This window comes from Mirounga angustirostris, unplaced genomic scaffold (assembly GCF_029215605.1).
Source record: "Mirounga angustirostris isolate CCGP_5_RB_7025 unplaced genomic scaffold, mMirAng1.0.hap1 SCAF_6, whole genome shotgun sequence".
Lineage (NCBI taxonomy): Eukaryota > Metazoa > Chordata > Mammalia > Carnivora > Phocidae > Mirounga > Mirounga angustirostris.
In genome coordinates this window covers 1,558,476-1,574,147 of record NW_026991714.1, presented here as the reverse complement: position 1 = coordinate 1,574,147, position 15,672 = coordinate 1,558,476, and the positions used below count along the sequence as shown (strand labels likewise).

The window sequence follows — 15,672 nt, the reverse complement described above, 5'->3', positions numbered from 1 at the left end:
TCAGTGCTCACAAACGGCCCAAAAGTTCGATCAGGTGACACAGGGCAGGCCGGGGACTGCGGGGCCCCAAGACGGCTGGTAAGTGGCAGCTGGGGCGCAGACTCGGCCTCGAGCGCTACAACGGGGGTAGGACAGGGAATTCAACGCCACGGAAACTGATTGGAGTCACTATTTTCTCAAATCTCCCCAAGCTGGCATGCACACGTGCATGAAGGAGGGGCTCCCTCCATCCGTCCGTAGTACTCGGGCCCCTGCAGAGGCGACCGTGGGAGCCAGCGGACCGGCGTGGGAGGGAGAACTTCAGGGGCAAATTCGATCTCCTGACCTGAATCAAGTCTAGAAACAGAACTAGTGGAAATTTCTGCAGAATCTGGTCTCTTCAGACCCCTCGCAAGGAGAATGCTGGAGAAATTCAATTTGGCCAACTGAAGGCTCTTTCCATTTTATAAATCTAACACAACACTTTAAGAAAGATAATTTATTTAAGGGAAAGATCCATAATTACTTAAAACATGAAAACCCCACCTAATAAGCTAGTTTCAGGAACAAGAGGACATCTCAGGCCACTACCGTCAGTCTTGACCGAAGGCTGGGAGCTGACTCGTCCTGGCCACATCCCGTCTGACTGGGTCCAGGACAGGAAATGTCCCCAGTCTTCCAGGCGGGCCGTGACCGCGGCTTAAAGGTAGGCGCAGAGCCGCTCCAGCTGCCCGGGGTTTGCGTTACTCAGGAACAGCAGCTCCTTCTTCCCTTCTTCTGTCTGAGCTAAAGCGGGGGGGAGACGCACACAGCTCGCAGCTCTGTCTGCAGCATCGTGCTGCCCAGAAAATTCTGTGCTCAGGGGCTGCGTGCTCCAGATGGTGCTGGAATGTCATGCCCACTGCCGAGAGACCGCACTTCTAGATCCGTTCTCCCAGCAAACGATGCTTTTTTCTGTCTCTCTTCCTCTGTAATCTAGCATCTGTCTCTCACTCTGTTCCAAGAACATCTTCCGGACTCTCGGACTGTCAAATGCCAACCCCCTCCGAAATCTCTGCACTGTGCCTCCCCCCGGCCCACCACGTGCTAAGGCTGCTTTCTACTCCTCCCTCTGGTCTTCGAACGACCCCCTCCAACGGCAGCTAGCTCGCTCTCGCCCAGCGACAGAACCACCTCGGCCTCTCCTCTGCTCGCCGGCGCCGGGGGCGGGGGGCGAGGCGGCAGCGCATGGCCCAAGGCGCTCGTGTCTGCGACCGGGACAGCCGAGCGAGGGGCTGGCCTCTCACGTGCACGGGGCTGGGCTTCCAGCACGAGCATCTCATCCGCCGTGAGAATTTGGGAAGAGATGCGCTGTCCTGTAACCACCCCCGCCCCCCCACCTTTCCTACCGCCTCATGGGCCAGAGAGAAGCCAAGACAAAGGGAGAAAGAGAGACAGTGCGGGCTGTGCCGCAGGAGGAGATAAGGCTCTGACTCGGTGAGACTGAACACAAAGCCCGGACGGAAAGTTCTGTGACCGACCTTTCTCATGCTGAAGCCAGCTGTTCTCCAGGTAATACTGAACACAGCTTTCAAACTCCTCTGGGCTGTAGTTGGAGACCAGGATGGGGATAAAGGGATCCAAGGCATCGAATCCTTCCTGGAGAAGGAAGAAGATCCCTTAAGTGACGAGTCAGCAGAGAGAGTGGCCTGACTTATTAAACACTTTCCTTCCCCGCTGCTCCTCGCGCTCTGGCCAGCCTGCCGTGCCCGCGCGCAACACCGGGCTGTCCTCGTGCGACACGTAATGCCCGCTGGGGGCGCCACCTGTCTGTGTGCAGACACAGGTGCGATTCTGATTCTCACAGTTCTGACTTCAACAGTCAACAACCACTTTGACGGCTCATAAACTCAAAAACAGAAACAAAATGAACAAGGGTGGCCACAAAGACCCACTAAATGGAACATACAATGAAACAAAAGAATCCACCAGACCGTATTTCAATTTTCAAACACAATACTGAAGGGGCAAGGGACCTGAGTTCACTTCTGAACAGAGCACCTGGACGGAAGACGCTGCCGAGAAAGACAAAAACGGCGCCACGCAAATACTGAGCTCTCGTCTGCAGCGTCGTTTGCATGAGCCTGGGGCTAGCGGCTGGGGACCCACTCGCCCTGTGGGCTCAGACGGCGTTCGTCCCGCTGGAGAGAAGGCTCCCGCACACGGGAAGGGGGGCGGAGGTGAGGCCGCACTGCTGGCCGGGATCAGTCTGCACTCACGGGTTTTTCACAGGAATTGGGAAACGCAGAGATGTGCGTGGGTGTGGATGTGCAGACACGTGCACGCAGCACATGTACGTGTGTGCATGCAGGCGTGAGTACTGCATCTGTGTTCAGCCTGCGCTGGGGGCCTGCAGGAAGTGACAGCCCAGCAGCAGTGAGCATACCGAGCACTCGGGACCTGGAATCTAAAATCCAGCCCATGCTCAAGAGGTGGGGAATTCGGTTCCACCTCTGGACGAAGGGAGCATATTTTAAACATTTTGTTTAAAAGTGAGCTCCAGGGACGCCTGGGTGGCTCAGTTGGTTAAGTGTCTGCCTTCGGCTCAGGTCATGATCCCAGAGTCCTGGGATCAAGTCCCCCACTGGGCTCCCTGCTCAGCAGGGAGTCTGCTTCTCCCTCTGCCTGATGCCCGCCCCCCCAACACTTGTGCATGCTCTGTCAATTACATAAATAAAATCTTCAAATAAATAAGTACATAAAATAAAAGTAGGCTCCACACCCAAGGTGGAGTTTGACCTCATGACCTTGAGATCAAGAGTCGCACGCTCCACCGACTGAGCCGGCCAGGGACCCCCCTCCGCCCCAGGACTTGGTATCCACATACCACTTTCCTCCACAGTGAACCAGGGCTGCCTGCGGAGTGGCTGATTCTAGGCCTGGGGCATGGAAAGTACAAGATGAGTGGGGAACATCTGTATTCCTTGCCAATAAGAGAGCAGGGGCTCAACCATGATGGGGGCGGGGGCACCTGGGTGGTTCAGTTGGTTAAGCAGCTGCCTTCAGCTCGGGTCATGATCCCGGGGTCCTGGGATCGAGCCCCGCATCGGGCTCCCTGCTCAGCGGGAAGCCTGCTTCTCCCTCTCCCACTCCCCCTGCTCGTGTTCCCTCTCTCGCTGTGTCTCTGTCAAATAAATAAATAAAATCTTTAAAAAAAAAATAAAGTTGGGGCTCCTGGGTGGCTCAGTCGGTTAAGCGTCTGCCTTCGGCTCAGGTCATGATCCCGGGGTCCTGGGATCGAGCCCCGCATCTCCCTGCTCAGCGGAGAGCCTGCTTCTCCCTCTCCCTCTGCCTGCCACTCTGCCTACTTGTGCTATCTGTCAAATAGATAAATAAAAGATTTTAAAAAAAAGAATGATGGGGGCGTGTGAAGAGGACACAGAAGCCAGTTCGCAGGGGCGTCTGCTGGCCAAATCTGGAATAATTTCAGCACCAAAACAGAGATCGATAGTAAAGGTTTAGAACTCATGAAAGAGGAGTCTGCGTGTCCACAATGAAACAAGTTAACTGTAAGGGGCAGGAACGTTCTCACATGTAACAATGCCAACCGACATACACGCAGAAGTGAGGGAGCTGGAAAATACCCATTCTGCAAGTATCACAGCCAGGTTTAGGGAAGAATCACAGATGGACGCTCCGACCAGTAAGGGGCATGTGAGGAGTAAAAGGATAGTTACGCAGCCTCAGCGTGAGCCTCCACAGTGACTTTACCGAGGACATGGCAGATGGACGGCACCTGAACCAAGTGTTCAGACTTCACTGTGGCGGCTGCTAGGAGACACACCATCTGGAGAAGTCACTGGATGACCCACAAAACCACGCACGACTGGCACGTACTCTTCAAAAGGTTGTAAGCGACAAAGACCGAGGTGCTGTCCCAGAGTGAAGGGACCGAAGAACCAGGACAATCAAATGGGACGTGTGATCCAGGACTGTTTCTGTGAAGGACACTAGGAGACCTGGGAAGATCACAGCCCGTTCTCAAGATAAGTTCCCAGAATTCTATTCGATGCCAGCTCCCTGATTTTGATAATTCTGCTGTGGTTATATATTTAGAATGTCTTCGATTTTAGGAAATACACATTATTTAGAAGCAGGCAGCATGTCTCAGGTAATTGTCACATAATTCAGGGAAAAAAGTAGATGGAAAAGAATAAAGCCAATATAGAAAATCGTTAACACTTTAGGAATCTGGATGAAATCATACAGGAATACGATTTTTCTCCAAGTCTATAATTATGTCTTAAAAAAAAACAAGTAACAAAAAAACCTCTTCAGACAGAATGACCATCTAAGGGGAACCAGATTTTCTGATGATCGGACCTTTCCCAGCAGCTCCTGGGGCAGATAGGCCTTCCGCGGTTTAAAGAGGGACCCAGTCTGGCTCAGTGTCAACACAATGGCGCCTCCGTGCTGAAAGAGAGGACAAAAGGCCAAATGAGGAAAAGGCGGGCAACCGAGAAAAATGCATTTTAGTCATCTGTAGATTTTCAGTCCAGGTAGATGGCAACGAAATAGGTTATTAGTCCTGGATTCGGCTCTGACCACAAACTGCTACATGATCTCACATTGATAAGAATCTTTTCCAAAGTTGATAAGATACAAAAACACTCTGAACTGCCAAGTAAAATTGTGCCAATACTTAAATACAATGGCTACTTCCCAATCCAGTGGGAAGATCAGAAGCCAAATACATAAGACTTTATTTATTTTTAAAGATTTATTTGACGAGAGAGACACAGCGAGAGAGGGAACGCAAGCAGGGGGAGTGGGAGAGGGAGAAGCAGGCTTCCCGCCGAGCAGGGAGCCCGATGTGGGGCTCGATCCCAGGACCCCGGGATTGTGACCCGAGCCGAAGGCAGACGCTTAACGACTGAGCCCCCCAGAGACTGGAAACGAAGAACCTTCTGTCCCTAAACTCAGACTGACGAGTAGTGGGCATCCCGCACACTCACCCAGTCGTTTCTCACCATCTTCCTCAAGCCGTGCACGAGTGCCAGCTCCTCGGGGGCCACCTGCGCGCCGCCAGCGCCGGGGAGGGACAGAGGTCAGGCCGGGCTGCGCCTGGACGCTCCCCTGCACAAACGACTGGCCACAACTCGAGCAGCCTCTGAGAGGGGAGGGCTGCCAGCCGCGGCCCCCACTGCGCCCCCCCCAGCCCGTTTCGGATGAAAACCAGTCACTGAGGGAGAGCACACCCCCCTCCCGACACCGCGGGTCTCTTGTGTCCCGAGGCCAGGTGCTCCGGCCACCACACTGCAGAAACCCGTCACCTAGCCTCCTTCCGAAAATAGAGCGGCAAGAAAAACGGACAACACACAGCTTCTGCTGCGGGGGTTCTTTTCCAAATACCCGCCTTGCGTTTTCAGTGGACGGGGGGCCCCCACAGCCCCCTCTCCCCCAGGTCCCATTTTTATGCTACATCTTCATTCACACGCTCCTAAGGCAAGAAAATCTGCACGGGCTAAGGGGCCACGTCCCAGCCCACACGCAGGCGGCACCAGAGGTCCGAGTTTCCTACCAGGCTCTTATCTTCTCTCCTCAGCGTGGTCCTTCCCCAGAGAGCATTGACGCCATCCACCGCCACCAGGAGGCGGAATGCCCCCGAACCGCTCTGACGCTTGAGCTCTTTGAGGACGATCCCAACGGCGTCCGTGGCATTCTTCACCCGCGTCAGGCCCTGCAGGGAAGAGAGGCAGGGGCTTGCGGGCCCAGAGGACGCCTCCTCTGGAACGACACAGTACCCATCCCGCGTCTTCTTTATACCTGTTCAACCACTTCTCCCAGAGGACGGCCTTTCTCAGTGCTTTCTCGCTTATTCCAGACGTACTTCTCCTGAACTTTTATCTAAAAACAAAAATAAAAACCAGAGAAAGGTATTTAGACTAAAGATGAACCCATCCCTAGCTGAGAAGGTAGGAGGATAAGGTTGTTAGGAGTCAGTTTTAATCTGTTTTTCAAGCCACGTGAGAGACTCCAGTAGAGAAGTGAATGCTTTCTAGCCCTTTTCTGCCTACGGCGTAAGAACAAAACCAGTGATGCATTCTGACTAGAAAGGTCCGGGATGAGGCCTTGGCATCCACAGGTTTAAGCTCCCAGGTGACTGATTTATATCCAGAGTTAAAAACTCCTGGCCTGGAGACTATATCCAAGAATCACCAAAGCAAAGAGTAACTTTACCCTTACATTTCTGATTGCATGAAAGACCTTATCTGGAGAAAATTCTATGGCTGGAAATGTGCTTTAGAGGATCTGAGGCTGTATCTTGGGGCAAGTCAGTGGGTCCACGTGACTGGACTTTGCTGCTGGGAAGCCCCTCACTGCTTTGGGGACGGCTTCCTTCGCGGCTTTAGTTGGCACAGAGGAGTGAGTTCCAGGTCGTGACGCACTGTGCGTAAGACACAGGAGAGAAACACACAATGGCCTAGCGACCCCAGCGACAATATTAGCTTTCCACAGTCTACCGTGCTCAAGGCACAAAGATGAAGTCTACTTCAGGACTGTCCAGCATCAAACTTCTGCGAGTCTAGTCACCTGACTCAAGAAACGCTCATTCGCCGTTTGGAAGTCCTTCAGCCAGCTCGAAGCCTCTACAGGTTGGTCGAAGCGCAGCTTGTTGTGGGCCGACGGCAGGAGACCCCGGCAGTTCTTCACCCAAAGATGAGCTAAAAAAAAACAAACCAGGAAGGAAACCAGGCGGGAACTGGCGGTATTCAACTCAGAACACTCTGGGCCTCTTTAGGTTATGGGAAACGATGTTTGCTTCCCACAAACTGACTCCTGAGCGAAAAGGGCGAGAGACCCCGACAGACAACGGACTCCCGAGCGACAAGGGGCGAGGGACTCCGACCCCGACGTTCGTTTCCCACAGACAACTGACTCCTGAGCGACAAGGGACGAGGGACCCGACCCCGATGTTCGTTTCCCACAGATAAATGACTCGTGAGCAACAAGGGGCAAGGGACCCCGACCCTGACGATCACTTCCCACAGACAACTGACTCCCGAGCGACAAGGGGCGTGGGACCCCGACCCTGACGTTCGCTTCCCACAGACAACTGACTCCTGAGTGACAAGGGGCGTAGGACCCCGACCCCGATGTTCGCTTCCCACAGACAACTGACTCCTGAGCGACAAGGGACGAGGGACCCCGACCCTGACGTTCGCTTCCCACAGACAACGGACTCCTGAGCGACAAGGGACGAGGGACCCCGACCCTGACGTTCGCTTCCCACAGACAACGGACTCCTGACCGACAAGGGGCGTGGGACCCCGACCCCGATGTTCACTTCCCACAAACTGACTCCTGAGCGACAAGGGGCGAGGGACCCCGACCCCCGACCCTGCACTTGGAAATCTGCATATGACTTTTGTCCCCCCCAAACTGAACTCCTAATAGCCTATTGCTGACCAGAAGCCTTACTGATAGCAAAGTCGATAAGCTCTATGTACACCACACTGTATTCTTATCGCAGAGCAAGCTAGAGGAAAGACGATGTGACTCCGAAGATCGTAAGGATGAGAAAATACATTTACGGCACACTGTTCACTGAAAGACCTCTGCATGGAAGAGGACAGGCACAGTTTAAATTGTTCAAGAGTCAATTATGTATTTTTTTTTTTTTTTTTTAAGATTTTATTTATTCATTTGACAGAGAGAGAGAGAGCGAGAGCAGAAACACAAGCAGGGGGAGTGGGAGAGGGAGAAGCAGGCCTCCCGCCGAGCAGGGAGCCCGATGCGGGACTCGATCCCGGGACTCCAGGATCATGACCTGAGCCGAAGGCAGACGCTTGACGACTGAGCCACCCAGGCGCCCCTTCCTGGCAGTTTTTAAAGAGAGTCAGAAAAGGTGGATGCCCATGACACTGAACACAACGGGGAGGGCTACGTGCGCAGTATAAGGCTTTAAGTGTGTCAGATCCATGCTGACAAGTCTAGAATGCTGATAAACAGCGCCACGTCAAAGGCCTCCTAGGGACTCAAAACTGCTGACTGATGGGAGTAAAGCCTGTGCTACCCTCTAAGGTGGGAGTTCAAGCTCTGGGGGTTTCCTCCAAGTGAGGACTGCTGGGCCAAAACACTTCTTTTCTTTTTAAAGGTTTATTGGAGAGCGCGAGCACGTGAGCACACACGCAGGGGCAAGTGTGGGAGGGAGGGACAGAGAGCGCATCTCACGCAGAGCCCTGGCTGAGTGCGGGGCCCAACACGGGTCCGACCCCACGACCCTGAGATCAGGACCAGAGCCAAGACCAAGAGTCGGCCGCTCAACCGCCGGAGCCACCCGGGCGCCCCCCAAATACTTCATTCTTATTATCAAAAGGCTCTCGGAAGGTTTCCGCTGCACTTCTCTTGTTGCACTTGCTGACATCACATGCAACGGGCTTGTGACTACTGTGAAGTCAGGATGGGCGAGCTCCGCCCAGCTGTTCCCGGGCCATAGCCCGATGCCCGGGCCGCAACAGTGAGGAGAGGGCCTTCTTACCATCTGGAATGTGCAGAATCAGCCAGTCCTGTTTTGCACAGAAATGAATAACATGGCAAAGACTGAGGGTTTTTCCTGTCCCTGTCTCCCCATCTAAAGCACCTGTGGTTAAAGAAAACATCGCCGAAAGGGTCACCTGGCCTATCAGCAAATGGCCCCTTCCCCCCTCCTCTTTCCCTCATTGGTCAGGACGGCTCCAGCAGGCAGCAAAGGATACAGAGAACATACCGCACAGCTGGGTGAGCAAAATTGGTGTTTTTCAGGTAACGCAGAAGCTCTAGGGCTGGCTTCCTCACCATCAGGCAAGCTTCGTTGAATGTCCTCACCTGACAAAAAAAGGAAGGAGGGCGGGGTGGGGCGTGGGGCACTGAGCCTAATACGGCGACCAGAGCGCCCAACTGCGCACTCAGGAGAGGCTGGGCTGGTACTGAGCTGGAAAATCTATCCACAGAATTCAGCTAAAACACCCAGTAACACAATAGGCACCTTCTGATGATTTCTGTTAATGAAGCCGAGATATATTACATCAGTAAACTGAAATCTACAAATAATCGATAGCCATCTTGTCACATAGCTAGTAAACCACTTAGGATTACCATCTTAAAAGAATGTAAAATGTTTAACTAAGTATCTGATACATAGTAAGTACTGAATAAATGTTAATTCTTTTAAATCTATTTTTAGCTCATTCTTCTAAGTATCTGGACTTTTCTCTAGAAACACATACATGGCAGCTCAGAAGCAGGTGTGACCGGGGACCCCACAGCCCGGGGGCCACACTGGACGCCAGAGAACTGACACACAAGGTTCAATCCCTTTTTGTCACCAGGAATACTTTGGTGGAAAAATCTGGGAAGCACTGATACGTGTGACAGTAATTTGCAGATAAAGGATTTAATGATGTCTTTTAATGAGAACAAATACCTAACAAGTACTATTCACAAGTAGATAAGGATTAAAATAGTGTTGGTATTTTCTTTTTTAACGATTTATTTGACAGAGCGCAAAAGCACAAGCGGGGGACTGGGGGTGGGAGGGGGGGGGGAAACCCAAGCGGACTCCCTGCTGAGCACAGAACCCGAACTGGGGCTCGATCCCACGAGCCTGAGATCATGACCTGAGCCGAAACCAAGAGTCGGAGTCTCAACTGACTGAGCCAGCCAGGCGCCCCGATAGTGTTGGAATTTTTAAAGAAATCCTAACCACACAACTGGATTGGAGAAGGACTTGACAGGCAAGTTCAAACTTAATGGAAAGTGAAACCTTCAAAAACATGATACAGATATTAAAACAGAAATGCCATATTAGGCAATATGACAGTGCTAAAATACACAAACAATGGGGAGGGAGTTGGCCTTCACGTAAATGGAAAGAATGTATGAGTAATACCCTCCGAAGCCCGGTGGTCAGGCCAGTCTGAAAGCAACCGGACATGGTTACAGTGCAGAAGCCAGAAGCCGCGCTGCATCTGCCAGGGGTCTAAGCACCATTACACGTGATTTCTTCTGGTTGCATCCCATTTCCAAATTTAAGTACCCCCACCCCAATTTAACAGTTCTGATGACAAGTCTAGAATTAGCTCCCTTACTGGTGTCTCATGTAATCTCTTGAAATAAAGGACACGGAAGGAGTGCGATCCTCTGGCTCTGAAGCTAAAAATCACCTGCACAGACCAGTTTGCTATTTCAGTGAGAAGGAACCATCTCTGAGGCTGACAGGAATTCAGCGGGAGTGAGTCAAGAGAACCAATTATGCCAACAACCATGCTTGCAGTTGATCCTGAATTCTTCCAATGGCTATAAAGCAACCCAAGATTAGAGGTTTGGGTTGAAGTTACAGCCACAAAACTACATTTTCTGAAAACCCATGAGAATGAAGAACAATAATGCATCTAAGTCCAAATATCACTTCTATTTGGCTCAGGAATAGATCATGATTTTGTTTTTTCTACAGCATGCTAATTATTTTCACGGTATTATGCTAAGGCAAATATTAAATTCATTATAAACAATTATTTGAATGCCATAGGTTCTAGAAATCTGTCAGGTGGGGAACAAGGAAAATAGCAGGATACTATTTATCTACGATTATTGTGCCTTCAATGGTGAGCCACAAATACACAGACTTAAAGTAATTATAGGAACAGCACTATTTACAAAGATAATCAATAGCCAAGTTCATCTGTTTTAGATTCAAATTTCCTCTGTTATAGTTTCGTACTCGTTTAATCCCACCCTCTGCCCGCAACGGCGGGTGTCCCGAGCTCCCTCGGATCCCGGCCGGTTTTGAGCACCTGCATGCCGAAGCGAGGAGGCAGGCCGTGGGGGAAGACCGTCCTGAGGTCCTGGAGGGGAATGCGGTAGTGTCGGCCCTCATGCTGCTCCCCGGGCCCGGCCTGGGAAACAAAAATGCCGACAGCTACAACGGGGCCACAAAAGGACAGGCACTTTACAAAGTGGGAAGGGCCGGCGGGACCGAATTAAGGACTGACTGGGATCTCTCCGGGCTAGAAAAGATGTCTTTCATTTCTTATCTTAGACAAAAAATGCTGGTGGTTGTCCTCAAATCCACAGTGTGTCTATAAAGCGGCTGTTGGCTCCAGGACGAAGCCAGTTGCTCGGCAACGTAAACCTGCATGTGGAGGTAACAGACAATTCCTGCCATCTGGATTCTTCTGCGCTGTGTATGGAGATGCTCCGGTCATGTGACAAGATCATCTGCACACCACTGTTTCCATAGAAACCCCAGAGGAACTGGCCAAAAAGGGACTAGGATTTCAAGGAAAACTGAAAGACACTTCAGTGACTTCCCTCATTCGATTTAGTTTATGCTTCTGAAGTAGGTGAGCGCCAGAGACATCACGACCCCCCACTCCCCCTGGAGCTGGTGTCCTGGGTACTGAGTTCCGGCCTCCCTTCCGTGTGCACAGTGCAGGTGGAGGTGGAGCAGGTGCAAGAAGGGAGAGGGAGGTGACCGGCTCCCTTCACGTTTATGCCCAGACCACACGACTACTGTCATGGGGGAGAGGCTGGGGAAGGAGAAAATGCAACACCGGATGCTAACCAGAACCCTGGCTTCTGCTGACAAACCTCACTTTCAAGGCTGTTCTCACGAAATCAGGTTCGTTCCCCTCCACACACTAGAGAACCCGCCTAGAAAGGTGGAAAATAGCACCAGACTGGCCAACAGGAGAACTGGGTTCTCTAGCTGCCCAGCCACGCGATCCTGGGCAAGTTGACTTCTTTAAGGGCTGGTTGACGACAGCTGGCTACCCATTTTTGTAAATAAGCTTTTATTTGTCTTATATATTTATTTATTATTTTAGTTATAATTATTTATGTAGTAATTATTATTTTTTAAAGCCCCACCCACTTGTTTATGGCAGAGCTAAGTAGCTGTGACAGAGACCACTTTGGCTCCTAAACCTAAAATATTGACTGTCTGGTCTGTAAGGAGAAAAGTCTGTCAACCCACCCTACAGTAAGATCAATAACTACCACACGTAACTTCTAAGGAATTGACCCGCTTTGTGCCCGACGAAATCCTGGGCACGAGTGGCCTTCAGTGGCAGGGGTTAAATCCGGTGTGGACTGGCCTGAGGTTTTTGTTTCCATAGCCTCGGACAGCGAGGAGGCTGATGTGGGCTCCAGAACGCTGTCTTGGGTGCAATGTCTGACTACAGGCAGATCTGCTTCGCGTCTCTGGGTTTCGGTTTTCCTGATATGTAAAATGAGAGCAACACAAATTATAAGGCCTACAAAAACGTCTACATACACACTAGCAACTCACCGGGTCATCCTCACTGGTGCAGGAAGTGGCTCTGGGCCTCTCATCTGGAACCTGGTTATCCAGGTGAGCAGCAAGGCTTTGGGGGGCCTGGGGCTCCCCGTGCAAAAAACGTCCAGGGTCCAACTATAAAAGAAATCATTTTCATGTTTTGGAATTAGCAGGCTTTTTTTTTTAAAAGATTTATTTAGGGACGGCTGGGTGGCTCAGTTGGCTGAGCATCTGCCTTTGGCTCAGGTCATGATCTTAGGGTCCTGGGAAGCCCTGCATGGGGTTCCCTGCTCGGTGGGGATTCTGTTTCTCCCTCTCCCTCTGTCCCTCCTCCCTGCTTGTGCTTGCTCTCAAATAAATACAGTGTTAAAAAAAAAAATAAAGATTTGGGCGCCTGGGTGGCTCAGACGGTTAAGCGTCTGCCTTCGGCTCAGGTCGTGATCCCAGAGTCCTGGGATCGAGTCCCACATCGGGCTCCCTGCTCCTTGGGAGCCTGCTTCTCCCTCTGCTTCTCTCTCTCTCTCTCTCTCTGTCTCTCATGAATAAATAAATAAAATCTTAAAAAAAAAAATAAAGATTTATTTATTTGACAGAGAGCATGACGAGCAGAGGGTCAGAGGCAGAAGCAGGCTCCCCGCTGAGCAGGCAGCCTGATGTGGGACTCGATCCCAGGACCCTGGGATCACGACCTGAGCCGAAGGCAGACGCTTAACTGACTGAGCCACCCAGGCAGCCCTGCAATTAGCAAGCTTTTTATGCCTGCTACAAAACTGAGGTTTTAAGCCCCATCTACAACAGGGAAACTGTCACTAATACACAGTGTAGTGTCATGTCCAAGGAACCCTTATTTTTACAATTCCCTAAGTCCAATCACGTTGTCCATCCTCTGAATCTGCTGCAGCCTGCCTGGCTCTGGCCGAACTCTGTCCCACGCGGAAGCAAAGCCATCTGCTAGAGAAGGTTCAGGGGCCGGGCACGGCCACCGGCAGCCTGGAGCGGGCCCCGTCCTCCTGCGCTCTGGCCCACGGCCGTGGACGGCAGCCAGACGGCCATCACAGCCACCTCTGTCCTCACGGGGTCTGTGCAGGTATTTGACAGATATCATGACACGCCCGCAACCCTTTTCTTGCTGGCTGTGCCCTGGAATAAGACTCTCTGATTAAGGACGGGGAATGAGGGAGCCTCCGGCTAAGTGAGAGAAACTGCTCGACTGGCAGCTCAGTAAACTGCACACGGGAACCCGGAACTGAGTGGTTGGGGTGTAGGATTTCAGGAGACAAGGCTGAGAAAATGCTACCTGGAGAACCCCCTCAAAACTGAGCTGAAGGATACAGGCCTCATGTAGAAAGGAGAAGATGGCAGCACTGTATGGCTAGGAAACAGAGTTTTTGAAGAACTAGAAAGGCAGGTGAAGTCAGCACAATGGCCTTGATTCTCATGCCGAGTCTCTGAGACCTACCTTGACGGTAGCTGAGAATCAGCCATGCTTTTTCTTTTTATATTATTTATCTATTTTAAGTCATCCTTACAACCCAATGTGGGGCTATAACCCACGACCCCGAGATTAAGAGTCACACACTCTCCCGAATGAGCCAGCCTGGTGCCCTTCAGCCACGCTTTCTGATTAGCTGGGGTTAAACATTTTATTAGGGAGGACAAATCTTTTGGACTAAGAAAGATGAAGAGTCAAGATTTAGCGGTGAAAATACCAGTTAGAAAGTTGTTATAGAACTTTTTTTTTTTTTTTTTAAGATTTTATTTATTTATTTGACAGAGAGAGACACAACGAGAGAGGGAACACAAGTAGGGGGAGCGGCAGGGAGAGGGAGAAGCAGGCTTCCTGCAGAGTAGGGAATGAAAGTCGTTATAGAACTTAAATGGGTATAATTTCTATGAGCAAAAGAATTGTTTAAATGTTAAAAGCAACATGCTGACACAGTACCCCAACATGATGGACCGTCACCCCATGTCCACCCCAAACCATCTCAGAAACGTAGCAACAACAAGAACGAAACAGAACATCTACGACACCTGGGACACCTGGGTGGCTCAGTGGGTTAAGGGTCTGCCTTCGGCTCAAGTCATGATCTGGGATCGAGTCCCGCATCGGGCTCCCTGCTCTGCGGGAAACCTGCTTCTCCCTCTCCCTCTGCTGCTCCCCCTACTTGTGCTCTCTCTCTCTCTGACAAATAAATAAATAAAAATCTTAAAAAAAAAAAAAAAAAAAAGAACCTCTGCGACACCCATAGCCACGTTGGTGGTGCCGAGCCAATGAGAGCCCAGGGTCTGGGGCGTCAGCGCAGGAGTCTGAACACAACGCCCCAGAGCTGCTCAGTTTGCTCCATTCTACCGAAGACAAAGCATCAGGTCTTTACAAAAAAAAGCAGCAGATAAAAAATTAAAGATATTCAAGGGCCACAAGGTGGTGGTATTTCTACACAAATCCTGGTTGGTTTTTGGTTTTTTTTTTTTTTAAGTTAAATGCTTTTTGCAGCAAATTAAGACCTAGCAAAATGGATTCCTTACTTCTTACAACGTTATATACGGCACCACCCAGATAGTCTTGTGTTTCCGGGGAAAACCACCATGCGTACCATCGGCCCTGCACAGCTCTGGAGTGAGAACCAGGCAGTTCCCGAGAGAACAGCAGTCGTGACCCCATCAAGGTTACTTTAATTCAATCTACAAAAAGCACAAAATTCTTCCCACTGACTCCTCGCTGCCGTTTGGACTCAGGTTGTTCTCGTCTGCCATTAAGAACAGATTTTAGCCTTTTAATGGAAATAGCTGAGGCCCGAATCTATCCCTCTGTTGATCCTTGCTCTTTTTTCATTTTATTTCTTAACCATGGTTATTTTACCTCTACAAGTTTTATCATGAACCCCTGGGAAAAAGAGGAGTCCTACAGAAGGAAGGGATCCTCCTCTAGGCGGTCTAATCCGTCCCAAAAGGATGAGATGGAAGTGACGAGTCCTGCCGGGGCTCTCGCCTTTCGGGCTCGAGTCTGGGGCTGCTCTCTGCAGGCCCTGCGAGCCCAGGGTACCCGGGGCTGTCACAGCACTGATTCTTCTACTGGCTTCTGACGTCCTGGACCACAAGGACCACAAAAGGCTAAAAGCGCAGCGCTCGAGGCCACAGGCTTTGCAGTGAGACAGCCTGGGCTCTACGAACCTCACAGAATGTTCCTGCAGGCAATTTACTTAGCCTTGCTAACCCTCAGTTTCTGTACCTGTGAAACAAAGGTATTTCCTACTTGCTGGGCTGGACATGACGATTTAAAGAGATAAAGCACTTCGCAATGTGCCCGGCACCTAATAAAGCCCAACAAATCATAACCATTAATGTGAAATGAGTCATCTTAGAATCCGGAGTACCTGTCCCATGGAAGGTATTGA

General features: G+C 50.9%; 1 protein-coding gene across 3 annotated transcripts in view; it reads right to left on the bottom strand.

The window, feature by feature from the left end:
• Positions 1–463: 463 nt before the first annotated feature.
• DAP3 (death associated protein 3) overlaps positions 464–15,672 on the bottom strand; it is a 34,703-nt gene continuing 19,494 nt past the window's right edge. Inside the window, exons 3-13 of one of the 3 annotated variants that reach the window (XM_045876587.3) lie at positions 12,290–12,412; positions 10,794–10,895; positions 8,718–8,826; positions 8,501–8,593; positions 6,553–6,683; positions 5,785–5,865; positions 5,540–5,698; positions 4,974–5,033; positions 4,342–4,431; positions 1,500–1,617; positions 464–765 (exon numbers count right to left, since the gene is read on the bottom strand). In XM_045876587.3, coding sequence (XP_045732543.1) covers positions 680–765; positions 1,500–1,617; positions 4,342–4,431; positions 4,974–5,033; positions 5,540–5,698; positions 5,785–5,865; positions 6,553–6,683; positions 8,501–8,593; positions 8,718–8,826; positions 10,794–10,895; positions 12,290–12,412 — 1,152 coding nt within the window. In that variant the 3' untranslated portion in view covers positions 464–679. The remainder of the gene's footprint in view (positions 766–1,499; positions 1,618–4,341; positions 4,432–4,973; positions 5,034–5,539; positions 5,699–5,784; positions 5,866–6,552; positions 6,684–8,500; positions 8,594–8,717; positions 8,827–10,793; positions 10,896–12,289; positions 12,413–15,672) is intronic. The other 2 variants (XM_045876589.3, XM_064593684.1) reach the window with 2 other exon arrangements.